Source organism: Hemibagrus wyckioides, linkage group LG02 (assembly GCF_019097595.1).
Source record: "Hemibagrus wyckioides isolate EC202008001 linkage group LG02, SWU_Hwy_1.0, whole genome shotgun sequence".
NCBI classification, from domain to species: Eukaryota; Metazoa; Chordata; class Actinopteri; order Siluriformes; family Bagridae; genus Hemibagrus; species Hemibagrus wyckioides.
Window position 1 is genome coordinate 10,579,472 of NC_080711.1, and position 21,956 is coordinate 10,601,427.

At 38.1% G+C, this 21,956-nt stretch overlaps 2 protein-coding genes and 1 non-coding gene across 4 annotated transcripts in view; all 3 read right to left on the reverse strand.

Moving 5' to 3' along the window:
* Positions 1-8,383: 8,383 nt before the first annotated feature.
* Positions 8,384-11,903, reverse strand: aimp2 (aminoacyl tRNA synthetase complex interacting multifunctional protein 2). Of its 2 annotated transcripts, none has more exons than XM_058375725.1 (4): positions 11,637-11,903; positions 10,728-10,934; positions 10,291-10,525; positions 8,384-9,304 (listed from the first exon to the last, which is right to left on the reverse strand). In XM_058375725.1, exons 1-4 carry the CDS (start codon positions 11,760-11,762, stop codon positions 8,916-8,918), a joined length of 957 nt encoding a protein of 318 aa, XP_058231708.1. In that variant the 5' UTR covers positions 11,763-11,903; the 3' UTR covers positions 8,384-8,915. The 2 variants fall into 2 exon arrangements, with proteins under 2 accessions (XP_058231708.1, XP_058231715.1); XM_058375732.1 differs by having other exon boundaries at positions 11,748-11,899.
* Positions 11,904-12,690: 787 nt separating this feature from the next.
* Positions 12,691-12,762, reverse strand: trnac-gca (transfer RNA cysteine (anticodon GCA)). Its single transcript has one exon. It is a non-coding gene; the product is annotated as a tRNA-Cys (tRNA).
* An 8,930-nt stretch (positions 12,763-21,692) lies between these two features.
* Positions 21,693-21,956, reverse strand: part of pvalb8 (parvalbumin 8) — a 2,707-nt gene continuing 2,443 nt past the window's right edge. Inside the window, exon 5 of the mRNA XM_058406521.1 lies at positions 21,693-21,949. Within this exon, the coding sequence (XP_058262504.1) occupies positions 21,924-21,949 (26 nt within the window). The 3' untranslated portion in view covers positions 21,693-21,923. The remainder of the gene's footprint in view (positions 21,950-21,956) is intronic.

The window sequence follows — 21,956 nt, forward strand, 5'->3', positions numbered from 1 at the left end:
GACGGCTCGCTCTCAAACCCCACCTTCAATCACACTAACCAATGAGAAACAAACAGCAGGAGACCCTCTTCAGCTCTATTGATGGGAAGAGAGGGGAATCTTAATGTAGGGCCAGAAACAAGCTTGTCTCCCAAGAAATGACCTCATCTGTGATCTGTAAATTTGCAGCTCTTATCTGAGACGAAATAGAAGAAATACAGTGCACTTTCTGTGATCTTACTCATATGAAAGCTCCGTAATAAAAATCTGCTGTAGCTTGAAGTCTGGAAAAGTATTGGTTGTAGCTTAGTACACTCAGGAATAAAGGTACATTGAAAAGTATCTTTATACTAGGTATTATATATATTTATAATAGGTTATCTAAACGTAAAATTCATGCACCTGCCAAGTAAAAGATAGATAGATAGATAGATAGATAGATAGATAGATAGATAGATAGATAGATAGATAGATAGATAGATAGATAGATATTATATTAATCCCTTATTGTGACTATGAATTAAACTCCATCCAATGATTAATATTAGACTTATAATGCCACAGCAGTTTAATTGGCACAGCAGTTACTGAAGAATAAAGGAATGAATAAATGATGTAGTTGTTAAAGTAGCTGTGATATTGCCTTTTTTGAGACTCGGATTCATAAAGAAATCTCCATCATGAATATTCTGCAAGATTACAATTTGAACATAATAATAAGAACTTGCAACACGGTCTGTATAAGAAAAAGATAGCATTCATGCATTCAAGTTGATGGTTTTAGTTTATTTTTGTCTAATACAGCATTACAAAATGAGTTTGATGTTTTGGTTAAGCCAGGCCATTTTAAAGACTAAGACATTTTCTGGTACCATGTTGAACCATATTCAAAACCTTCAACATGAAACCATACTACAGGTTCTATACAGAACCATTGAGGTGCTATAAAGAACCATGTTTAGCTCTTTGGATTTTTGGAAAATGTAGTTCAATGTGTTTTTTTTTATTATTGTAATGGCTGGTTTATGATTAAAGATTTAGATATAGATATAGATTTTCTTTCATGTTCACATATATGTGCTGAAGGCTGGAGCAGGTAAGTTGTTTCTCAAAAGAAAAGAAAAGGCTAGCTAGGTATTCCCAACAACAACAAATGCTCACAAGTATTTTTAATCAATTTAATATGTTTTAATGTTCAAATACAACATGACTTCAAGTTCTTTGTAAAAAAGAAAGAAAGAAAGGAAGAAAGAAAGAAAGATAATCTAAACCTCTGCAAAAGCATCTCATATCATGGCAGTAAATATAACTGTTGACACAAAATCAGTCATTAATGTTGCTTACTGACATTTCCTCCAGGATGATAAGACCTACAAGTGCATCCATGGACTACGGATGACCTTATGACATAGTATTCAGCAGATAGTCGTATAGCATATATGGACATAGCAGTTACTGGGATACAGCCAGGTAGAAAGTATAGTAAAAATGCAAAAAACAAAAAAAAACAACAACATTTTTTAATAAATAAAGTGTTAGCAGCAAAAATGCAGGTAGTGGAATGGCTTTTGTGTAATGAATAATCATTTAAAAAGGTAAATGAAGCAAACACACACACACACACACTGCATTAATAGCATTTCTATAGTACTTTAACATAAATAGTGTGCCTGTGTAAAGTTATTTCTATAAAATAGTCTATGTATGTACTTATTGTACTGTTACATGTGACATAGTCCTTCACTATGAGGGCATATGTCATTTTAGCTTTATATAATGAAATATTTTATAGCACAGAATTATAGAGAAGACCCTCTGCAGTAAAATGTCTAGTAGATTTGACTTTCACTGGTCCCAGTTACGTGACCTCACCCTGTTACTTGCAGTTATAAGCTACATGTGATTATGTGATTGGAATTTTAACAATGTTGACACATTTCATGAACATGTTTACATTCAGGTGAACATTAATTAAAGCTCTTGACCTGAATCTGGATGATTCTTCGCATTGCCACATAATTGGCTGATTAGATAAGTGCAGGTGTATAGCTGCTGAAATCTGTGTAAAAGGGTGTAACACTTGCTCTGCGTCTACATCTGATTGAGCAGGCTACGGTACATCTCTCTGAGAGATCTGGCGCCCTGATGCTGATCTTCTGAGGACAGTTAAGCCGATCCCCATTTAAAAGCATGAATATTCCTTTGTTTACTGAATACAAGCCCGTATCAAGCTAATGAATCAGTCTATTAGTCTGTTTTGCTTGGCTCACAGAGGAGCCACTCACTTCCTCTCTCATGGGAGTGAAGCTTTATATAGAGGAGGTGGATTATTTTACTAATCAACCCACTGAGTAACACTCCAGTGCTAACCTGGTGTTTGTTTGCTTCTCTGTTCACCCCAACAAAACAACACTAAATTAACGGGATCATTAAATAGCCAGCACTTAAACGCAGCGTTTAGGTATTCATTAACAAGTCAACATAGATGGATTGCATATAGTTTAATAGCAGAGGAATTGTACTATCAGGCAAGTACAACATTTCAATACCCTTAAGGCAAAAATCAAGACGTCAAAATGCAATTTATTGCAACAAAGCATTGTTATTCATTTTAGAGGTGTCACTTTATCATCCAGAGTAACAAAAATGTTTTGCCACCTATTTGCCTTTACAACCGCCTCCAGTCACATTTGTATCCCCTGAACAGATTTTGGATGTAATATTTGTTGTAATGTCTCCATTCTAACTGTCTAGCCCATTCCTCTTGACATATCTGTTATAACACAGCAAGGCTGCTGAGGATGGTTTCACATTGACAGCCTAAAGTTTCATGAGTTGACTGTGAATGATATCATGAGTACTTAGAGACTATGAAGATGGACTGCAATTGAAACAAACAATTTTGTCTCCATCAGTGAAGTAAAATGAATTTCCTGGTTACATAATTGCACTTTTTCACCATTTAGTACACAGTTATGAGGATGGTTCCTCTCAAGGTTTCTTCCTCATATCATCTCAGAGAGTTTTTCTCTCTGGCTTGCTCATTTCGGACAAATTTATCAATTTTAAACGTATATATTTCTGTAAAGCTGCTTTGTGATGATGTCCAATGTTTAAAGTGCTATATAAAAATCTAAAGAACGAATTGCACACTGTGTTCCTCAAATATCAAAGATCTCCTGATTTTGCAGTATGCTCTGGGTTGCTATCTTGTTTACAGGATGCATCAACATTATCCAAAAGTTGAAACTAATGCAGTGAATATGTTGTTGTTGTCCTTCGGCTGCTCCCTATCTGGAGTCGCCACAGCAGATCATCTGATTCACATATTTTTATTTGGTACAGTTTTTATGCCAGATACCCTTCCTGACTCACCCACCCCCCCCCCCCCCCATTTTATCCAGGCTTGGAACCAGCACTGAGAGTTGGTTGGTTGGTTGGTTCCCTGCCCAGGAATTAAACCTGGGCTTTGGCAGTGAGAGCACAGGATCCTGCCGCTGGTCCACCAGGGAATCCTAACATTATGAATTTGTGGCTTAATAATTAAAATAATCAATATAACTTCAACCAGGGCTTCGGAACTGGCATCCACTCATCCTACATTATGATATTTTGCCAATATCACACACAAACAGAAAAAAGCAATGCTAAACAATGGTATATGGATAAAATTAGTGAGGTAAGAAACAATACGAACTCTCAGTCAGTGTGGAGTAACGTACTGGGTATGCTACCGCCTCTCTCTGGAAATCTTTTCATATCGTGTGTGTGGTTGAGTGACTGTTTGAACATAAGCAAGTCCTAATGTATAGACCTAATGATATTCTCCACAGCAATGTTAAATTTGTTTCTTTTTCCCTACTGTTACTGACAAGTAAAACAAGCATATATGGTTAAGATATCTTGATAAATAAAGACACATTATTCAGTTCTTATTCAGAAAATCATGGGGGATGCAAATGTTTGCAATCAGCTGTAGCTAGGTGAGTCAGTCTTAGATAACTCTCCTGAAAGATCTGGGCTGGCTCAGCCGTCGTTCCACAAACATCACTTATCCACCACTCCAGACTTCTCGGTTCTTATTTTTAAAGACCGAGGAGTGAAAAGTGAGGAAAGACTGATGCCTGATGGCTGATTTTTTCGATTGAGGTATGACGCATTTCGAGATTTTGACAGCTCTGCATTTATTCTGAGACTGACGGATGTTAAATGTACACCGTGTCTCCAGCTGAGCCTCTGCATGCTGGTTGTTGCGGAGGCTGTGTTTAGCTCAGCGGATCAATGGAGGATGTGTGACTAGGAGAGCAGTGCAACACTCAGGCAGCTTTCACTCCACACACACACTCACTGACTGGGGATTTAGAAAGGAACACTGATGAAGAGGAACAAGTGGTTGTCAGACATTTTACCTTTGGCTCTGTGCTCCATTTTGGAGAATGGCTTGAGTGGCATTGACAAATTAGAGTGTTTGTATTTATTCCTGTATGTGCTTGGATGAAATTTTGACAGGTTCTCCTGTTTATTTTCTTTTACGATCTTTTATTAGATTACATATATGATCTGCACATCACGTCTAAAAAATTGGAAATAGAATGGAAAGGATATTTCAGAGGTGTAAACATTATAAACAGTGTTTATTACAACCTCAAATGTTTGAAACAAAATGCTCCTCTCAAAATATTTCTTCTTGACTGTGTTAATTTATGGTGTGCAAGTGAAACATAGAACATGTTGCAGAGCTTCCAGCTGTGGTGGTACCACCAGAGGCGGGTGTGAAACAAATCATTTGAAATTAATATTAGTATTTAACAAGGTAGAGAATTAAGATACTCCATCACTTAGTATACTGGACTGAATGGTCAATGCTTTGTTATGTTTACATTATACTTACATATTTTTAGATTACCTAATTGTTGAAATGTAGCTGTAGAAAAGCGAAGGCTGTTCAAACGGTCCATTCTGGTCTCGCTGTGTGAATACTAAAATATCAGGCTATTATAATGGGCTTATGAAATGTCCATTTTGACTGACTACTATACTGTAGATCTTTTATTCACTCAGTGATCAGAATATTATGTTCTTAAAATAATAGGCAGATCCAGTCTTACAGGCAGATATGGGGTTTTATGTTTTTTATTCATAATCTTAAATAGTAAGATGTTGTAAAAGAAATCCTGCATTTCAAGGATGTTACCAATCAATTAAACTCACACATTCTTCAAACAGCAAGCGAAAAACACATTACTTAGGGTTTGTTTGTTATTTGCTAATGGCTTTTAGCTTCCTGAGGAGAAAACATGCTGTTGTAGGGTGTGACCTAGAAGCATTATTGTTTCCCTTTGACTTAAAGACATTTTGACTATCATGTACATGCAACTCTGAAAACAAAATGAAAATACACTTCTACTGGCAAATAAATTACTAAATTAATAAAGTACATTTCTGAGACTTTGGGTAAAAGGTAAATTCGATTCAATTCGATTTTATTTGTGAAGCACTTTTAATAATGGACACTGTCACAAAGCAGCTTTACAGGAATATAAACATTCAGAATAAAAATGCTAAAGTTTAACAGTTAAATTTAGATTTATCCCTAATGAGCAGGCCAGAGGAAACTGTAGCAAGGAAAAACTCCCTGAGACAAAATGAGAAAGAAAATTTGAGAGGACTCGAAAAGGAGCCTATGCTCTTCTAGGTGACACCAGAGTGTGATTATAAATCATTTCCCTTCTATAACTGTGTACTAAATGGTGAAAAAGTGCAAATATATAACCAGGAAATTAATTCTACTTCACTGATGGAGACTTGAGTGCAAAAGTGTTTGTTTCAATTGCAGTCCATCTTCATAGTCTCTAAGTACTCATGATATCATTCACAGTCAACTCATGAAACTTTAGGCTGTCAATGTGAAACCATCCTCAGCAGCCTTCCTGTGTTATAACAGATATGTCAAGAGGAATAGGCTAAAGGCGGTTAGAATGGAGATATTACAACAAATTTGACAAATATTATTTCCCTGCTATAAATGTACATGATATAGTCAAGCACAGTTGTGTAAAAGGAGCTTTTGAGCAACTGAGGAATTCATTTTTTGCCAAAGCCATCAAATGTTCAATGACGGAGCTTCCAGTACAAAACCAATAGCAGCAACAGCAGCCTGAAGCCATTTCCACGGTCTCCAAGTGGCACTGTCCATTGCAATACCACGTAGCTCCAGGCTGTACATGTGGATTGCTCCTCAGCACCAGGAGGAAGTAAAAGATGTTTGACCAAATGAGCAGGACAACAGAAAAAAAGAGACTTGCTTTAGATTTAAGGTTCTTGCTTCCTCACTCTCCTAATTATGTACCTATGCGTTTAATTTATACCGTACTTACTGAATAATTCATAATACATACTGAATAATAAGCTAGGAGTTTAGAGGGTTTAATGTTGTATAAACTATACTCTGCAGTATGTTCATGAATGGGTGTCCAGTGGTTTTGAGCTAATACAGACCAGCACTGCCAGATTGGACTGATTGATTTTAGTCTAATGATCATTTAAACCCTATCCAATTTTAAAACAAAATTAAATAAAATTTAATTGAATACTATCTTAAGCCATTCTTTCATCTTACTTTGATCAGACATATTCAATATATTTTATTTCATTTATCAATCACTTACCTGTTTAATGCTATCAGTATGTACAGTGCCCTCTAAGAGTATTGCCCTTCATGAAAATGAGCAAAAATTAATCTGTAACAATAACAGATGCTAAAAATGAACGCTGTTTAGTTTTATTTTAAAATGTTCTTCATTCAAAAACAAAAACCCTGTTGTCATTGCTACATACTGTTTATTTTAAACTGACCAGCAGCCTTACAATTCCTATTTTGTGATCCTGCCTTGCAGAGACAGCACTGAGTCACTTCCGAGAAAATCTATCAATGTTGGAGACACTTGTAGCAGGATCGTAGTCCACTCCTTCATACAGAACTTTTTCAGCTACTTTATATTCTTGGGAAATAATCTTTAACCAGTTCTTTGTCGAACTGGAAGTATAGGGTTGACTCGGTTTACTGAAAGCTAGATTTATTGCCAAGTCTGAAGCTCCTGGCAGAGGCAACCTGGTTTTAGGCAACCAGCCACAAAACGTCAGTGTTCTCCAATATATTTTAGCGTGGGCATCAGGAACATTTCCTTGCACGCAGTCCCCTTTAATCACAGAATTTATTGATGGTTACCTGACATGAGAGATCCACACACAACGCCGACTGGACTTCTAATAACACTTGGTTGTATGAGATGCTCTCAGGAAGGATGCACTTCCGAGCAGCTTATTGCAATCAAAGTGGCATTTAATAATTGGTTTTATTTCTTTGATAACCACGAGCATCAGCTATATTGCAGTTCGAAATCTATAATCTAAAAATGTTTCTTCCCCTCCTTCACTATTCTCCTCACTGTTTAGAGGGACAGATTAATCCTGGACTGAAATCTGGGCAAAACTAACTGCTTCAGTTAGGAGGCTTTTTCTTAGAATATGCCCATTTATGTTTAATGGTATTTATATGTGTTTGTGTTATTTTTCCCATTATCTGATTTGTGTCAAAAATCACTGTACACACAAATTTTACAATGTGAATGACATTATATTTATACCCCAGGAAACAGGACATTACATTACAAACAACAGACTTGTTAATTTGGCTTGAGGCAAATTATCTAGCATTTATTTTCAAATATTCCTTAGGCATGTCAATAATTCCGGCCTGTATTTGTGAAAGAAAACTCTATTAACTACATTAATAGTTTTAGAAATATAATATAATATAATAAATATAATATAATATTTTAATATAAAACTAACAATGAAAAAAAAAAGAGATAAATCACCCCCCCCCTTTTTTTTGGATATTTTCAGTTGTTTACTGATAATACTATAATCACATTTCCTCATATTTTGAAGGGTGCCAATAATTCTAGAAGGCACTCCAATTATAGATAACGCATGGCTTTCTTTTGTTTTAATGTTTTTCAAATGATACTGAAATACTATGGCTCTATTTTTCCCCCCTAGTTAATTTCATATCCAGGAAAATGATAATCGAATTAGATTAGATACCCATGAATAAAACATACATGCTTTAAAAAAAAAAAAAAAAAAAAAAAAAAGGTCTAGCTGCAGTTCCCTAAGGACATCATAAAGAGTATTCAGTACGATGCTCACTCCAGCATTTAATGATGATCTTAATGCAGTGATGCTTCTGGGAGCTGAAACGTTTTGAAAGATATTGAAGTTGTAAGCACAGGAAATAAGATGGGCATCAGGGCCAGAAGAACTATTGTGCCATCTACTGGCTCAACCCACATAATGCAAGCGTTCTGCACGAGCAGACAAAAAACGACTGCAAAACAAGTTTGACTCAATGTGAAAACTTTTAATAGGTTTTAAGAAAAAAGACATTAGAAAGTATCTGTCATACATCTCGTACACGTCCAGTAGCTCCTCTGCTTCACATTTAAACCGCTCAACACCACAAGTAATATTCCGCATAAACTCAGTACACTATCATGTTAGGCACCATGTGGAGGGAGACAGCATTCATAGCCAGAATTCACTATATTAAGTGCCAATATTTTCTTTGCACCGTGATTATGACAGTGGTCCGGATTCAGTTATAGACAGTTTACATTATATAATGATCCAAATACCTAAATATTCATATAGAACTGTAGATGGACAGGCTTTAGTTTGAGGCTCACCTGCCCTAAAGCGAGTTACAGGTAAAGGTAATAACTTGGCAGATATAAGTACTATCACCTACCACCGAGGCCCCTTTAGCTTATCTGAAATTCTGTGTAGAATAATATGACATTTCCTCTTATTCATTTTACTTAAACCTTATATAAATGTCTCGTCTTTATCTTAACCCATTTTAGCAGACTCGCTCACTGCAGCAAAGGGGTGATGCAGTGGAAGTGCTCGAGATTCCTGCATGCCTGGAGCCAGCGCTGCACGTTGGCAGGAGTGGACGAGGCCTGGCCGTCTTGAAGGATGCAGCACGCGCACACGATGTCGGCCAATGAGGGCTCGTGGCCCAGCAGCCATATCGAGCAGCCCAGAGCGCTGTTGAGTGAGCGCAGCACAGCCGCACGCTCCTTACTGCCCCCCTCTGCCAGCTGGAAGAAGGCCGTATCCACCCAGCTGTCCAACTGTGTGGCAACAATCGGGTCCTTCGGCTCGGAGCCCAGTAGCCGAAAGAGGAAGCGTGCCACGTTGGCCTCACCCTCAATGGGGCACATACTTTGCGTGCTGAACTTCATCTGCACTTTTGGCACTGGATGGAAAGAGAGATTACATTTACACATTAACTCTGCATAACAACACAGAACAATGATGACCAGGTAAACTATAGTTATGTTTTTCTGTATTAAAAGGATGCTTCCTTTAAGTGGAAAACTAATAAACACTTCACTCTGCTTAGGTCCTTTTAGAAAGAGAGCAATTTTTTCTATATTAAAAAGAAAACAGAAACTTACTAGAAAAAAAAGGGTACTTTATTTAAATATGTACTTCGGTTCAACGTGATTGAATTGAGTAACAAAATTCGTTTTTGTGCATCCAAAAAACTGAATAAAATCAAACACCAAGCTCACACCAGAGCTGAGAATGGAGCACAGGATGCTGGTGTTTTGCAACAAATTAAGTTTAGCATAAGCAATGAAATTAAAAATACTTTATCTAGAATCTGTCTGACTGGATATTCTTCATTTTTCAGCGTTTATGTAGGAACAAGACACAAAAAATAAAAAAGTCTATAGCATGATCTCTCTATAACCCTCCAGGTCATTAGTACTTACTGTATTCTTATAAAAATAAATAAATAAATATACGTTCAGAAACAACTCTGAAAAACAACACCGGAAAATTGTCTGTTACCTAACATTGTGTGAGTGCAAATTCCAAGTAGAAAAATCCTAGAATTTCCCCAGTTTCTGATGCTATTCCTGTGCAGCATTAAATGAACAGCACGATTCGTCAGCCAATCAGATTGTAAACTTATCATAGCCGTCATTTCACAACACCCTTAACATATCTATATGAATGCCAAAAAGGGGTTTCATATAGATATGTTATAGAAAAGTGGGTTTGACTCCATGCTTTTATGCCAAAAGCCATATATCTCAGCATTACTTAAAGACTTCAGGGACAAGTTGAACCAGATTGTCGCCACTATTAATTGTATTGCTGCCAAATGAAGGTTGCATTCCAGGAACAAAACTTCTTTGAACACTTTCATTTCATTGTCATTCTTTCTCTTACCATCTTTCCATATTAGTGTAAACCCTAGTTGGAAGCCTTGGCGGGTATGGCTATCGGTATGGCGAGGACCTAAGCACGAGAGCAGCTGAGGAGGCACACTGGAGACAGACGAGTGCACATGCACGGAGGAGAGCACACGGTAACTCTGGCACAGAAGCCCGTGCAGCACCAGCAGAGACAGTGGTGGACTGGCAGGGTTGGCATTGATCACTATATCTCTCAGAGCACCTGGGTCCTAAAACATAAAAATAGACAATTTTGTAAGCACCTTAATAAACATTTCATTGCATCTGGCTAGGCTTGAAGTTGTTGCTCTTTCAGGTTTGTTATGTGGAATTAAAAACATGACAGGTGAAGCTATTTTTAAGTTTCATTCCTGCACCAAGACAGAAAAACAGTCCAATAACCAAAGAAACAAATATAGAGGACTTGCTGACCTTGCCGAGGAGAGCATCCAGATCAGCTGTGCCCGTGAAGGCAGACATTGTAGTGGTCTGTGGCATTGTTGTGACATCCATGTCAGCATCTGGAGTAGTGACTGTCTTCGCCAGGCCATCTACTGCTGCTTTCAGCTCATAAAGCTTCCGCATGATCTCGTCCTGGCGCGCCTCCAGTGCTTTAAGGGCAGGATCCACCTCCCCATTCTGAAAGAGTGACAAAACATGCACAATGTAAAACAAGATGAAACATTTGACAAATGTTTAAAGGCATATACATATACATTTTACAACTCTATGCTCTTTTCTCACATTAAATATTAAGCCCAAGTCTGACAAATGACTGTCTGAGATTTGCCTCAAAATTCATTCTAATCCTCATGTATATACTTTCATGTCCTTAACTAAAAAGCAAATTGAACATATTAAAAATTGAACCAAATATGTCATGAGTGGGGAAAAAAAAAGAATTCATAAAATAACATGTCATTCAAAAAGAGTCAAGTCTGTGCTGTTGCAGAATACTCTGTATAATAGCTGATGATATTCAACACCTTTGAATACATTGTCTTGACATAGCAAGGTTTCTATGTATTTATATGTCAGAATCTTGTTTATGTGCATGAGCCTAAACACAGATTATTCTTTTGTTTTTCAGATTATTATGTATAGTGTGAATAATACGGCTGCGCAGAAAGCTGCGCAGACATGAACAGCTCCAACACACAAATTGCCCATAACTAAAGTCAGTTGCGTCAGCCGGCTTTATTAAACGAGGGCGCATTTGCTACCTATAGCGGTGGATCGAAAGTCAGCTGGCTTCTCCGACAGAACGCATGCTATATTCACTTATAAACACACGGAACAGCTTCCCGAAAGCAGTGACAGCTCCGTGATAAACGGATTTACCTGTAGCGCATATTCGGCGCAGCTGCTTCCATGCTGCGCGTGGATATTCGGTAACTTGTACATGCACGTTGGCAAATCAACCTTTATGTCACCCGGGGTCGTGGGCTTTACCTGGTACATGGGCATGATGTCTGACTCCAGAAAAAATAAATAAGAGTACAATCCGAAAGAGAGCTAGTGCTAAGGAATTTGTTTGACTTCCCTACTGCCCGTCCAGCACCAAAGCTCGAGCGGAAAGAGGCCGCATGGGAGTGACGTCACTTCCCTCGAAAGTAAAAGTCCATACACTTCTTTTTTTTAATAGTATTATTGGACCGGAGAAATCGTCTGATCTCGTCTATAATGAATTTGCAACAACTTGCAAAAGCCTCGTTTGTTAAAGCTAGTGATAACAATCTGACAACGCCAGCAGTCCGTTATCACCCCGCCCCCTTTCCGCCCCCCTATGGTCAGCTTCTATAATGCTCAAACCAGCCCATCTCTCACCAACAACCAGGCCACGATCATAGTTACAGAGATCACATTATTTCTTCATTCTGATGTAAACATTAAGTTAGCGATTCATTTGCTTGATTAGATAAATGCATAATCGGAGACCCATGCACATGAATGTAATATGGAGTTGACCTGCCCTTTGCAGCTATAACAGCTTCAAATTTTCTGGGAAGGATTTCCACATGGTTTAGGAGTGTGTTTATTTGGTGATTTTTGACCATTCCTCTAGAAGTGCATTTGTCAGGTCAGACACTGATGTTGGACGAGAAGGTCTGGTTCGCAGTCTCCGCTCTAATTCATCCCAAAGGTGTTCTATGGGTTTGGGGTCAGGACTCTGTGTAGGCCAGTCAAGTTCCTCCACACCAAACTCACTCATCCATGTCTTTATGGACCTTGCTTTGTGCAGTTAATATTAAGATTTCCTTTCACTGGAACTAAGGGGCCAAGCCTAATCCCTGAATTCAGTGATTTGGAGAACTTTTGGCAGTATAATGTAGCTTCAATCCAACACCATAACAGACAAAGCAGATCAGTAGCCCAAATTAATTAAAGAACAGGCAGGGGGCACCCGGATTTGAACCAGGGACCTCTTGATCTGCAGTCAAATGCTCTACCACTGAGCTATACCCCCATACACTGTCATGGTCAGAGGTTGAAAATTCAAGCAGCAGTACCTGTCATGATAAATTACATTTTAAAAGCTTAACAGCAGTGGAATCAAATCATGTTATTCTGCCTATGTAGCGTTCCTTGCTGACTTAAAATGTTAACTGTTAGTTTAAAACATTAAATTATGCCGAAAAACATTACCAGTTTTCCATAAAGTTTGTTTTGCACATGACCACACATGACCATGCTGGTCAAATTTGTAGTCTAAGTCTGTAGTCTGTAGTCTTGCCAAATGCTACATGCTGGCAGAATGGGTTACTTCTATGAATAACTCCTGTTCCAAATTTCTGCTACTAATGCTACTTCATGAACAGATATTTTGTAAGATATCAAACATTTATTGATCAGTTCTCTGTTCTCTGTGTTAAAATGTTTATTGAATGGAACTGGTTACATGGAATGAGTCTAAAATACAATGCACTATACAATATGGTCAATGGTTTGTGGAAACATTTCTATTTCATATCAGATCCCTTTTTGCTGTGTAATAATAATAACCTCATTTTTTAAACATGGCTGTGGGATTTTTGCTCATTCAGCCACAAGAGCATTAGTGAGGTCAGATGCTGATGTTGGGTGACGAGGCCTGGGGTACAATCAGCGTTTTTGTTCGTCTCAGAGTGTTCGGGCGCAAAAACATGATGTGATCTTGATTCAAGCAAGATAAAGAGTTCTAGCGGAGAAAAGAATAATCATTAGCAATTAGTGATTCAGGAGTTGCGGGTGATTTCATGAGGTGCAGCGGCTGCTGGGTAACCTACCCCCTTAAACATAATTGGTAGGTTGTATAAGAAACTACAGACTCAGATGAATCCAAACTACTTCATGTATTTTTCTTACAGTTGTGTCAGTCACAGGGGTAAGGCTGATCAAGCTGATACTTTATCCAAAGTATACTGGGTTACTTTGGCCATCATCACCCAGTCAGCTTTCAGAAAGCATTTCACACGGTTAGCGCTGGGCAACACTATTATGATCAATTTAATATGAACAATTTATGATCTCTTTAGCCTTCTGTGTCATTTGGGAATAATGGGCCACTGAGGACATTAGCTAAGGTTGCTTGGATTCTCAGATTACGGCTTGCCAAGGATGTGGGAAGTGGAGGTGCTAAGGTTACTGCTGCAGAACTTTCAGAATTTATTTTATTAAATAATTATAACATTAATATATATATAGATAGCGCATGACACATTTGTGCTGCTTAAAATTCTAGCTCCCCAGTAACGCGAAACACCTTCCCACGTTCCTGCAACTTGCAGCTATATAAGATTTCGATAAGATTATTTCAGTTGAACATTATGTATTTGATAGCCATGCACATATATGATTTTATAAGTATGGTTATCTAAGAGACCTATCATTAATGTGCTTTAATGTAAGGACTTTAAAGCTTGCTAAAAGATTTACTTGATACACCTTTTCTTTTTTTTGTTCTTTTCTAATGATCATTGTTTCTGTTGACTACATTTTTCTTGTTTATGTGTATGAATGACTTTGAAAGATATCCGTTTAATTTGCATTTAGATTTCCATGATACCTTGTGTAAATGTTTAAACTCGTAAGGCGATCAACAATCAGTGATCTTGTTTCATGACGCTGTCCACTAGAGGTCAGACACGTGCTATGTTTCAGTGTAATTACGGCTAAAGTCTGGACACCTTTGTCAGTGTTACCCTGTCCAAACCTTTCTTGTATTTTGGTTGACTACAGCATCGGATTAACAAATGTAACAAATCTAACCCTATTCCATACATTACCACCATACTCTGATGGAATGATTTATTATATAGAACCCACACACTGCCATTAAAATTCGGCTGCAAACTGTCATGCTGCTCTGTGTGTTGTGAATTTTGACTGTCATGGTCATTTCAGCTGCTCTGAACTTCACAGTAGGGTTTTATTTACAGTTGTATGTTTAGTCATTATTAATAAGAATCATACGTTTTGAGACATTTCCTTTAATTTAAAATCTCCCTTGAAAATAATACCCGTATGTCGTGTGGCATCAGTGATGTGATGGTGACACTGGCTGTCCTGTCAGCTTGATCAGGTTGATTTGTTCTGCAGCCAGAAGTCTGTGTTTGCTTTTTTACTGCTGAGCTGAGAGGTACTCCCCTTGGTGTATGAGTTTTTAGTCTATATTAGCATATAGGCATGTTTTTATATCTTAGTGGGGACCAAATGTCCCCACAAGGTCAAAACTGTCAGATATTTCTATCCATGTGTGTGTGTGGCAGATATTAATACATACATAGTTACTAATAGATATTATGTAGCAGAAGTAAATTACAATTATTCACTGTCTGCATTGGAACTAAACTTTACTGCACGGTGTTGAAGAAAGAAACAGAAATACATCACACTGTGAACTGTGATCCTTTTACTGTAAACAGAAGGTCGAATGTCCTGAAAGAACTGAAAGAGAAATTTAATTAAACCACTCAACTGAGTTTGGTATTTCAGCAGGTTGTTAGGCTTTAATAATTCACCGGTGAGGTCTTGGAGACTTGACAGAGACCACTGGTGAAATACACCGGGGAGCAGTGTGTTGATGTTTACAAGCCCTTACAGGGTGCCAGCTCTTTGGTGAGCATGACAAGCTTTATCAGTATTCAACAAACAGCATCTCAACAGTTTCCACCAGCATATAAACTGGTTAACTAGTAAGAAAAAGGTTAAATATTGTACTAAATGAGGTAAATGATTTAACAGACATATCGTATATCATGGAAAAAAAGTGAAGATGATTAATCTTAGTAATTAGCTATATAGTAATTCCTAGCTAAATTGTTTAAACTGATTTATAATGCAGATATATATGCATGCAATGTTCTAAAAAAAACTATATAAATGACAATCCAGAAAAAGAGAATCAATTCATAAGACATACTTACCTCTGTGGTGTTGATCTTTGTATTTATGCTAAATCCCAAACCTTGCTACACAACCAGCACCAAGTTTCTAACTAGATTCCCCCCTTCCTGTGGCTGAGATTTGTTATATCCTAATGCATGGTTATCAGAACGTAACCTTACACAGAAATTAAACAATAGCAGCTAGTTAACTAAGTGCTGCATAATACATGAAGGCCTGCCACACACATCTCAGTGTATCATTGTTCCTTTGACACAGTTAAAAGTTTTATAACCTTCATCCCCTTGCAGTAGATTGGGTGGCCCCAAACAGAATCAGATCAGAACAGTAACACCACGGCTTTTCAGGAACAATTGTCCTTGCACATCACCGACAGGAAGCCTACATTCAAATCCGCAAATTGGCCAGTGTCCATGTGGTTCAGGGAAGGATGGGTTGCCCATTAAAATTTCAGATCTGACTTAATAAGAAAAGTGAGCCTGATCCTCCCACCTTCGTATGAGTTTTTAAGGACAATGAAGCGAGGGGCATAAATTATTGACCAACAGACATTCAGACAGGTAAAAGTCACTGCTTTTGCATCCATAGCTCATTGCCACAACAGCAACACTGTTCCACCCCCATGATCAGACTTCGTAATTGCCACCTGTGCACAAAAGACAGTTGGCCAACAATGGCCAATTTATCTAGCTCTGTCTTTTGTGGCTATTACTAAAGCTTGCTTGCAGCTCATCTCGACTGATTGGTCTCAATTACAAGTTGATAATCCACAGAGAAGGCTGCCGTTTCAGGGCTCTGCTTCAGCCCCCAGGTTTTGTCCTTCTTTAATGCATTGTCCATGAATGTTAAATAGTAAGTGCTTGGCATCTGATGGCTGATGCTATCTGTGTGATATGGTTTACAGTCAACAGGATCAAAGTTGATTTGCCGCCATTAAATGTCCAAAGTCACTGGAATACAGTAGGGTTTATAGTTGTCATAAATATTTATAATGTACAGTAAGTGAGATAGGTGGAAAGGTAAATGTATTTGACACTTTGTCTGGGGCAATGTAGAGCAATGCACTGTACTGTATCTATTTTGTTATCTCACCCACGTTAATAGCATCTGATTTGCTGAAGTAAAATATTGTGCCATTTCTGAGTTAATGTGTATGTGATGAACCCAGTGACTGTCCAAAGGCTGTGACAGATTGAGATTTTAATATACTTATTTATTTTTGTACTACAATACAAGAGGGTAAACATTGTTACCCGTTCATAGATGCCTACACTGAATCCAAATTCACACGGCACTGTGAAAATATCTCTAAAGGTTTTCTATGATTTTCCTTTCACATTTTCTTATTGCATTCCCAGTGCATATCTATTACACTTTCCTGCTGATGTGTCTGCTGCGTGGGGCAGAGTTTCTCCACAGCAGAAATAATATCGCACAGTCACGGTTGTCCTGCGCGCCTGTCCTTGTCACATGAGACTCCTCTAGTGTTCGAGGAGTCAGTTAAGACCTGTCATCTCTCGTTTCTTTCCTGTTCACAAGTCATGGCTCCTGATCGCTTGGGGTCATGGCTCGTTTTCTTTGCAGACTCTTGTTACATCACTGGCTTCCCTGACCTCAGACATCACCAACCCAATGTAGCAAGACAAGAGTTAAACACCATCTCACAGTCACTGTAAGTTCCCAATGACACCTGTCTTTTTTTCTTCAATAGTCCGCAATCTCCTTGTCTCTGATAATAGGTTTTCTTTACCGTGGACTTCATGGGCTATCATTTCAATAACATAGAATGAGTTTGCAGCGGCATTCAATGCTTATTCAAGATTAATATTTTTTTAAAGGCATCTCAACCATTGCACATTGCATCACAACCATTAAACAGGTAAACATGTGCATTGTGGCACCAGGTATTTTTAGGTCACCAATACACACTTACAGAATAATGACTGTGCAGCAAATAATAGTGCACATTGTAATGACTGTTATTACCTGATGGCATTACATAAAAGAGCTCATGACTGTCGGGGTGTGCCTGTTATGGTGTAACAGTCAGACATATGTTAATTTTAGGAACCTTGTAAAATTGTATTGTTCAAATAAATACAGTTTGTTTCCACTTTTCCACTTTTAATTAAAATGATCTGATAGTTCTAAGCTGCTTGTTGAATCTCATTTAAAGTGTCCTTGTATATTAATTTAAATACCTTCATAAATGTATTCAAACTTACTATATACATTTTATGGGCTGAGATATGTCTAAATACTGTATGGGCCATGTGGACACATTACCACATATGTATAATTATCCTGTAAGTATTTAGTAACGACCTAGGCTGGATATGGTGGAGTTTTCTTTGTTTAATTATCAGCACCCCCAAACTTAAAAATGCTGTTTTATGTCCATTTATTGTTTGCCCTACCACTGTAAAGTTATTACAGTGCTACATATTTTGTGCTGTCTGTGTCGTTATTAATATGTGTGATACCCTGGTAGATGGGAAGGAGAAATGAGAACACTGAAGGGAGGTTTTGTGCGAGAGAACAAAACTAACGATTCATGGTTTTAAAAAATACTTGATTTTAATATAATCCTGCCCCCATCTGCAGCATTCTTCTGCATGTCAGGAGATGGAAAGAGCGCCTCCACAAAGAAGACCTCTCATATAGGTAAAGGCATGTTGGCATGGATCCATCCACTAAACTGGCTCTGGTGCTTTATTTTAGTGAGGTCAGTCCAGAGGCTTGTGGTGTCCAAATAATGAGGCACAAACCTGTGAAAATAGCCTGCCACCAACAACTCACCTCCTTTAAGTCTTGGATTTCAGCAAAGTTGCAATTACTGCTGTCTTATCAATTTGGGAATGCCCCTGTCCGTGACCCAAGTAATCACATATTTATTGGTGAACAAACCTTTTTCAAAAAGAGTTTAATTCAGTTCAAACAAACCACCTGTCTGCAGGTGGTAATAAATCAGAGTGTTTGTAGCATGAATGTAATGCCTTGGCCTTTAGGTAATGGGTTGCATTGACCACCAGTACTCTGGAGAGTGGGAATAGGAGAAGTGTGGGAAAGACATAAGGGGAAGTCATGCCCCCGGGTATGCCACCAGTTGGTTGACTGCCAGTTGGATTGCTTCCTCCAGCCTCTCTGGTCTAAGGCATTAATTCACAGCAGTACTCTCATGTGCATTATTCTAATGGACCGGCAAGGGCCATTAGACAATTAAGACAATTTTAGTGAAAAGGACTTTGAATAATGTGCATGACTACATTGATGTTGCCTTTGTGAACTGACATTCTCTGCATCATAAACACCACCAGCGTACCAAGATGAACATGGCTAGTCAAATGGGCCATTTGGTTTTGTCCTATTCTAAAAGTCCTTCCACAGGATAATAATAATAATGACTGGATAATTTCTACATTTCTTTGAATGTCCTGTATACATTTACATGTACATTATATGAAACCTATCCTCAATAATTGAAAAATAGGGGAGGTTAGGCTGGCTCCTGGCTGCAACACCCTCACGTAGAGTGTCAATCCCCACAGAAAACACGAATAAGGGACCATTCCAAGTCCATGCTAATGAAGCCTACACCATTCTATCCCGCTGTAGGTCCCATCCAACAGATGCTCGTCAGAAGTTCGTCCAGTTTACTCATATAATCAGTGGACTAACTGCTGGTTCCATAAAATATGTTTGTCCCCAGAATTCAATAGGCACAACCACCAATTGATAGTGGTTGATAGCTAATTGCTTTCTTCAATGCCTCAAATTGAATCAGGCTTTGAGGGACTGACATAAATCCACCAAGTTATAATATTTACCCCACTGTGATCATTATGGATAAGTGGAACAGCCCAGCTTGATCAGTGGCCCACCAAAAAATCCGGTCCTGGAAGTACAAAGCCATCTGGAACATCCTGTGTAGTCATTGTTATGAGGGTGGCTTGGGCTATGGGTGGGAATAATTGCAGCTGGAGTGTCAGTATGATGTTTTAAGTTCTCTAGCATGAGTCGATCCTCTGCCTCTGCTGGACACTGAAAATGCTGCTGTCGTCCTAAGATGATTTTTTAGGAACTGGGTAATCTTCATAAGAGCAAATGTTTCCATCTGGGCAAATCAGCCCTCACTCCTGGTTTTTCAGCACTACTGTGATATCCCGGTTTGTCAGAGGAGAGAAGTTGAGGACACTGCAGGCACTTTTTGTACTACTTTTTTCAACATAACTAAAATCATTTTTAAAAACTCTAGGGTAAGGTTCTGGGACACAGAACATATACATAGGCTTTCATTAGCAGCACAAATGTGTAGACACTTAGTCATTACTTGCAAGTTCTCTATGACTCCTCCCCGCTTCATAACCAGTATTTGACCACACACCCACTGCCACACTTATATAATTTTCTTCCTCTTTGAAGAGAATGTTTAAATGGAAGTGGTTCTCTCAGACTTGGTTGTCATTGGAACACTGCTGGTTTGTGGTGGCTTTTGTCTTGAATACTTTGTATATACAAAAAAAGTGTAAAAGCTCTATTATGGTAATGTTTATGATCTAATTTAGCTCTGTTTAAGTGGTTATACTACATGTACCATCCTAAACAGAGTTGTGTTGCAAGAATCAAATTCATGCAAGTGGTTCTTGCTACTAGAAGGAAGCAAATGACCAAATTTGTTTTAACAAATCCTTACCAAGATGGCAACTGTAATCAGTGCCATATTTCTAAACATGGGCAAAAAATGTTATGGATTTTGTTGATTCAATTTGGAGCTTCCATTTTGTAAAATTATTTGATAGTTCGAAGATCTATGTGACATTTTTAATTATCGAATGGTGATGCCAGATGAAAGTGTTGGTTGCTCTTGCATGCATCCATCCATTATAGATGCTTCACATGCAATTCCATGAACACATCTACTAAAATCATTGGCCCCATAAAACAGTCAAAGTAATAAATGTGGAACATAGGAAGAAATGGTATTTTTTTAACCACCTTCCACTGGATTCCTATTTGCATGGTATATTTTTCCCAAACAGAAAGTCTTAGTAAAATGCTGTGTTTAGTTGTACTTTGATTAATGGCAAGTTTGTAAATGAATATCGGCTGCTTGTATTACTTCCACAGACATGTACTCAGCCAAACAAATGGTAATTGGAAAATGTCTGGCAAACTTCTCAATTAATTTGCCAAAATGCATTTCCATACCCATTTACAGTTTTTAAAACTAAGTTGACCAGGCTTGACCAGTGGCAGGATTCTGTGCTCTCATTGCTGTGGCCCATGTTCAATTCCCCAGCAGGGAGCCAACCCACTGAAGGGTTAACTCTCAGCACTGGTCCCAAGTCCAGATAAAATGGGAGGGTTCTGTCAGGAAGGTCACCTTAAAACCTCTGCTAAATCAAAGTATGTGGATCAGATGATTTGCTGTGGCGACCTCAAACAGGGAGCAGCTGAAGGACCACAGCAATAACATATTGACCAGGCTGCTAGCAAGGTTTCATGTAAATACTACTACATGGGGAATAATATAGTGTTAGGAATCTTAGGCCAAATAAGCATTATTTTGAATTGAACTCAGGTCTATCATCATCGGTATGATAAATGGTGGAGATGCAGTGTGCCACCATCCTTTATTCTGTAAACACTCCTTAAAATAGTTTCCTGCCAATTACTGGTTTCATTTTCAAGGGATCCTGTATGTTACCATTACTTGAACTATAACACTTACCCATCAAGGAGAGTCTCTCAGGTTTCTACAACTCTTTACGGGTTATGCTTGCATGCCACATCAAATGTTTCTGTTCCTGTTGCTTTAGCTATCATATTAAGTCTACTGGGTGGCAAGCTCTCATTTGATTACAGTATTGCTTTTTCATGATGAGATAAAGATGAGTTAATGTTTTTCCCCCAATAATAATTTATATTCATCTGACATTTTGGTGTATTACTTGTGAAGTGAAATATCTTTTCATGACATTCATGACAATAACCACAGAAAGGCAATGTTCATAAAGTTTAGTCATTTATTTATTTACTCAAAATTCTTTATGTTGTGTCAGTTGTATACTGGGGAGATGATTTGGATTTCATCTCTTTACAGGTATTTACAAATCTAGTATAAACCTTTTTTGCTCTGTTTTGGGTTTGTATCTTCAGGGGCTTCCAGAAATTAAAAGAAAGCAGAATAACAAGGAAGAACATTGTTGAACAGAACCATGACACAAGAGATGTTTTGACCATTCAGGAGAGCACCATGGTCTGGAATTCTGTCAG

Coding starts and splice junctions, on each gene's coding strand:
- aimp2 (XM_058375725.1), bottom strand. CDS start 11,762: ATGCCCATGTACCAGGTAAAGCCCACGACCCCGGGTGACATAAAGGTT. Junction 10,935..11,636: donor GCGCCGAATATGCGCTACAG/GTAAATCCGTTT, acceptor TCACTCTTTCAG/AATGGGGAGGTGGATCCTGC. Junction 10,526..10,727: donor TGGATGCTCTCCTCGGCAAG/GTCAGCAAGTCC, acceptor TTTATGTTTTAG/GACCCAGGTGCTCTGAGAGA.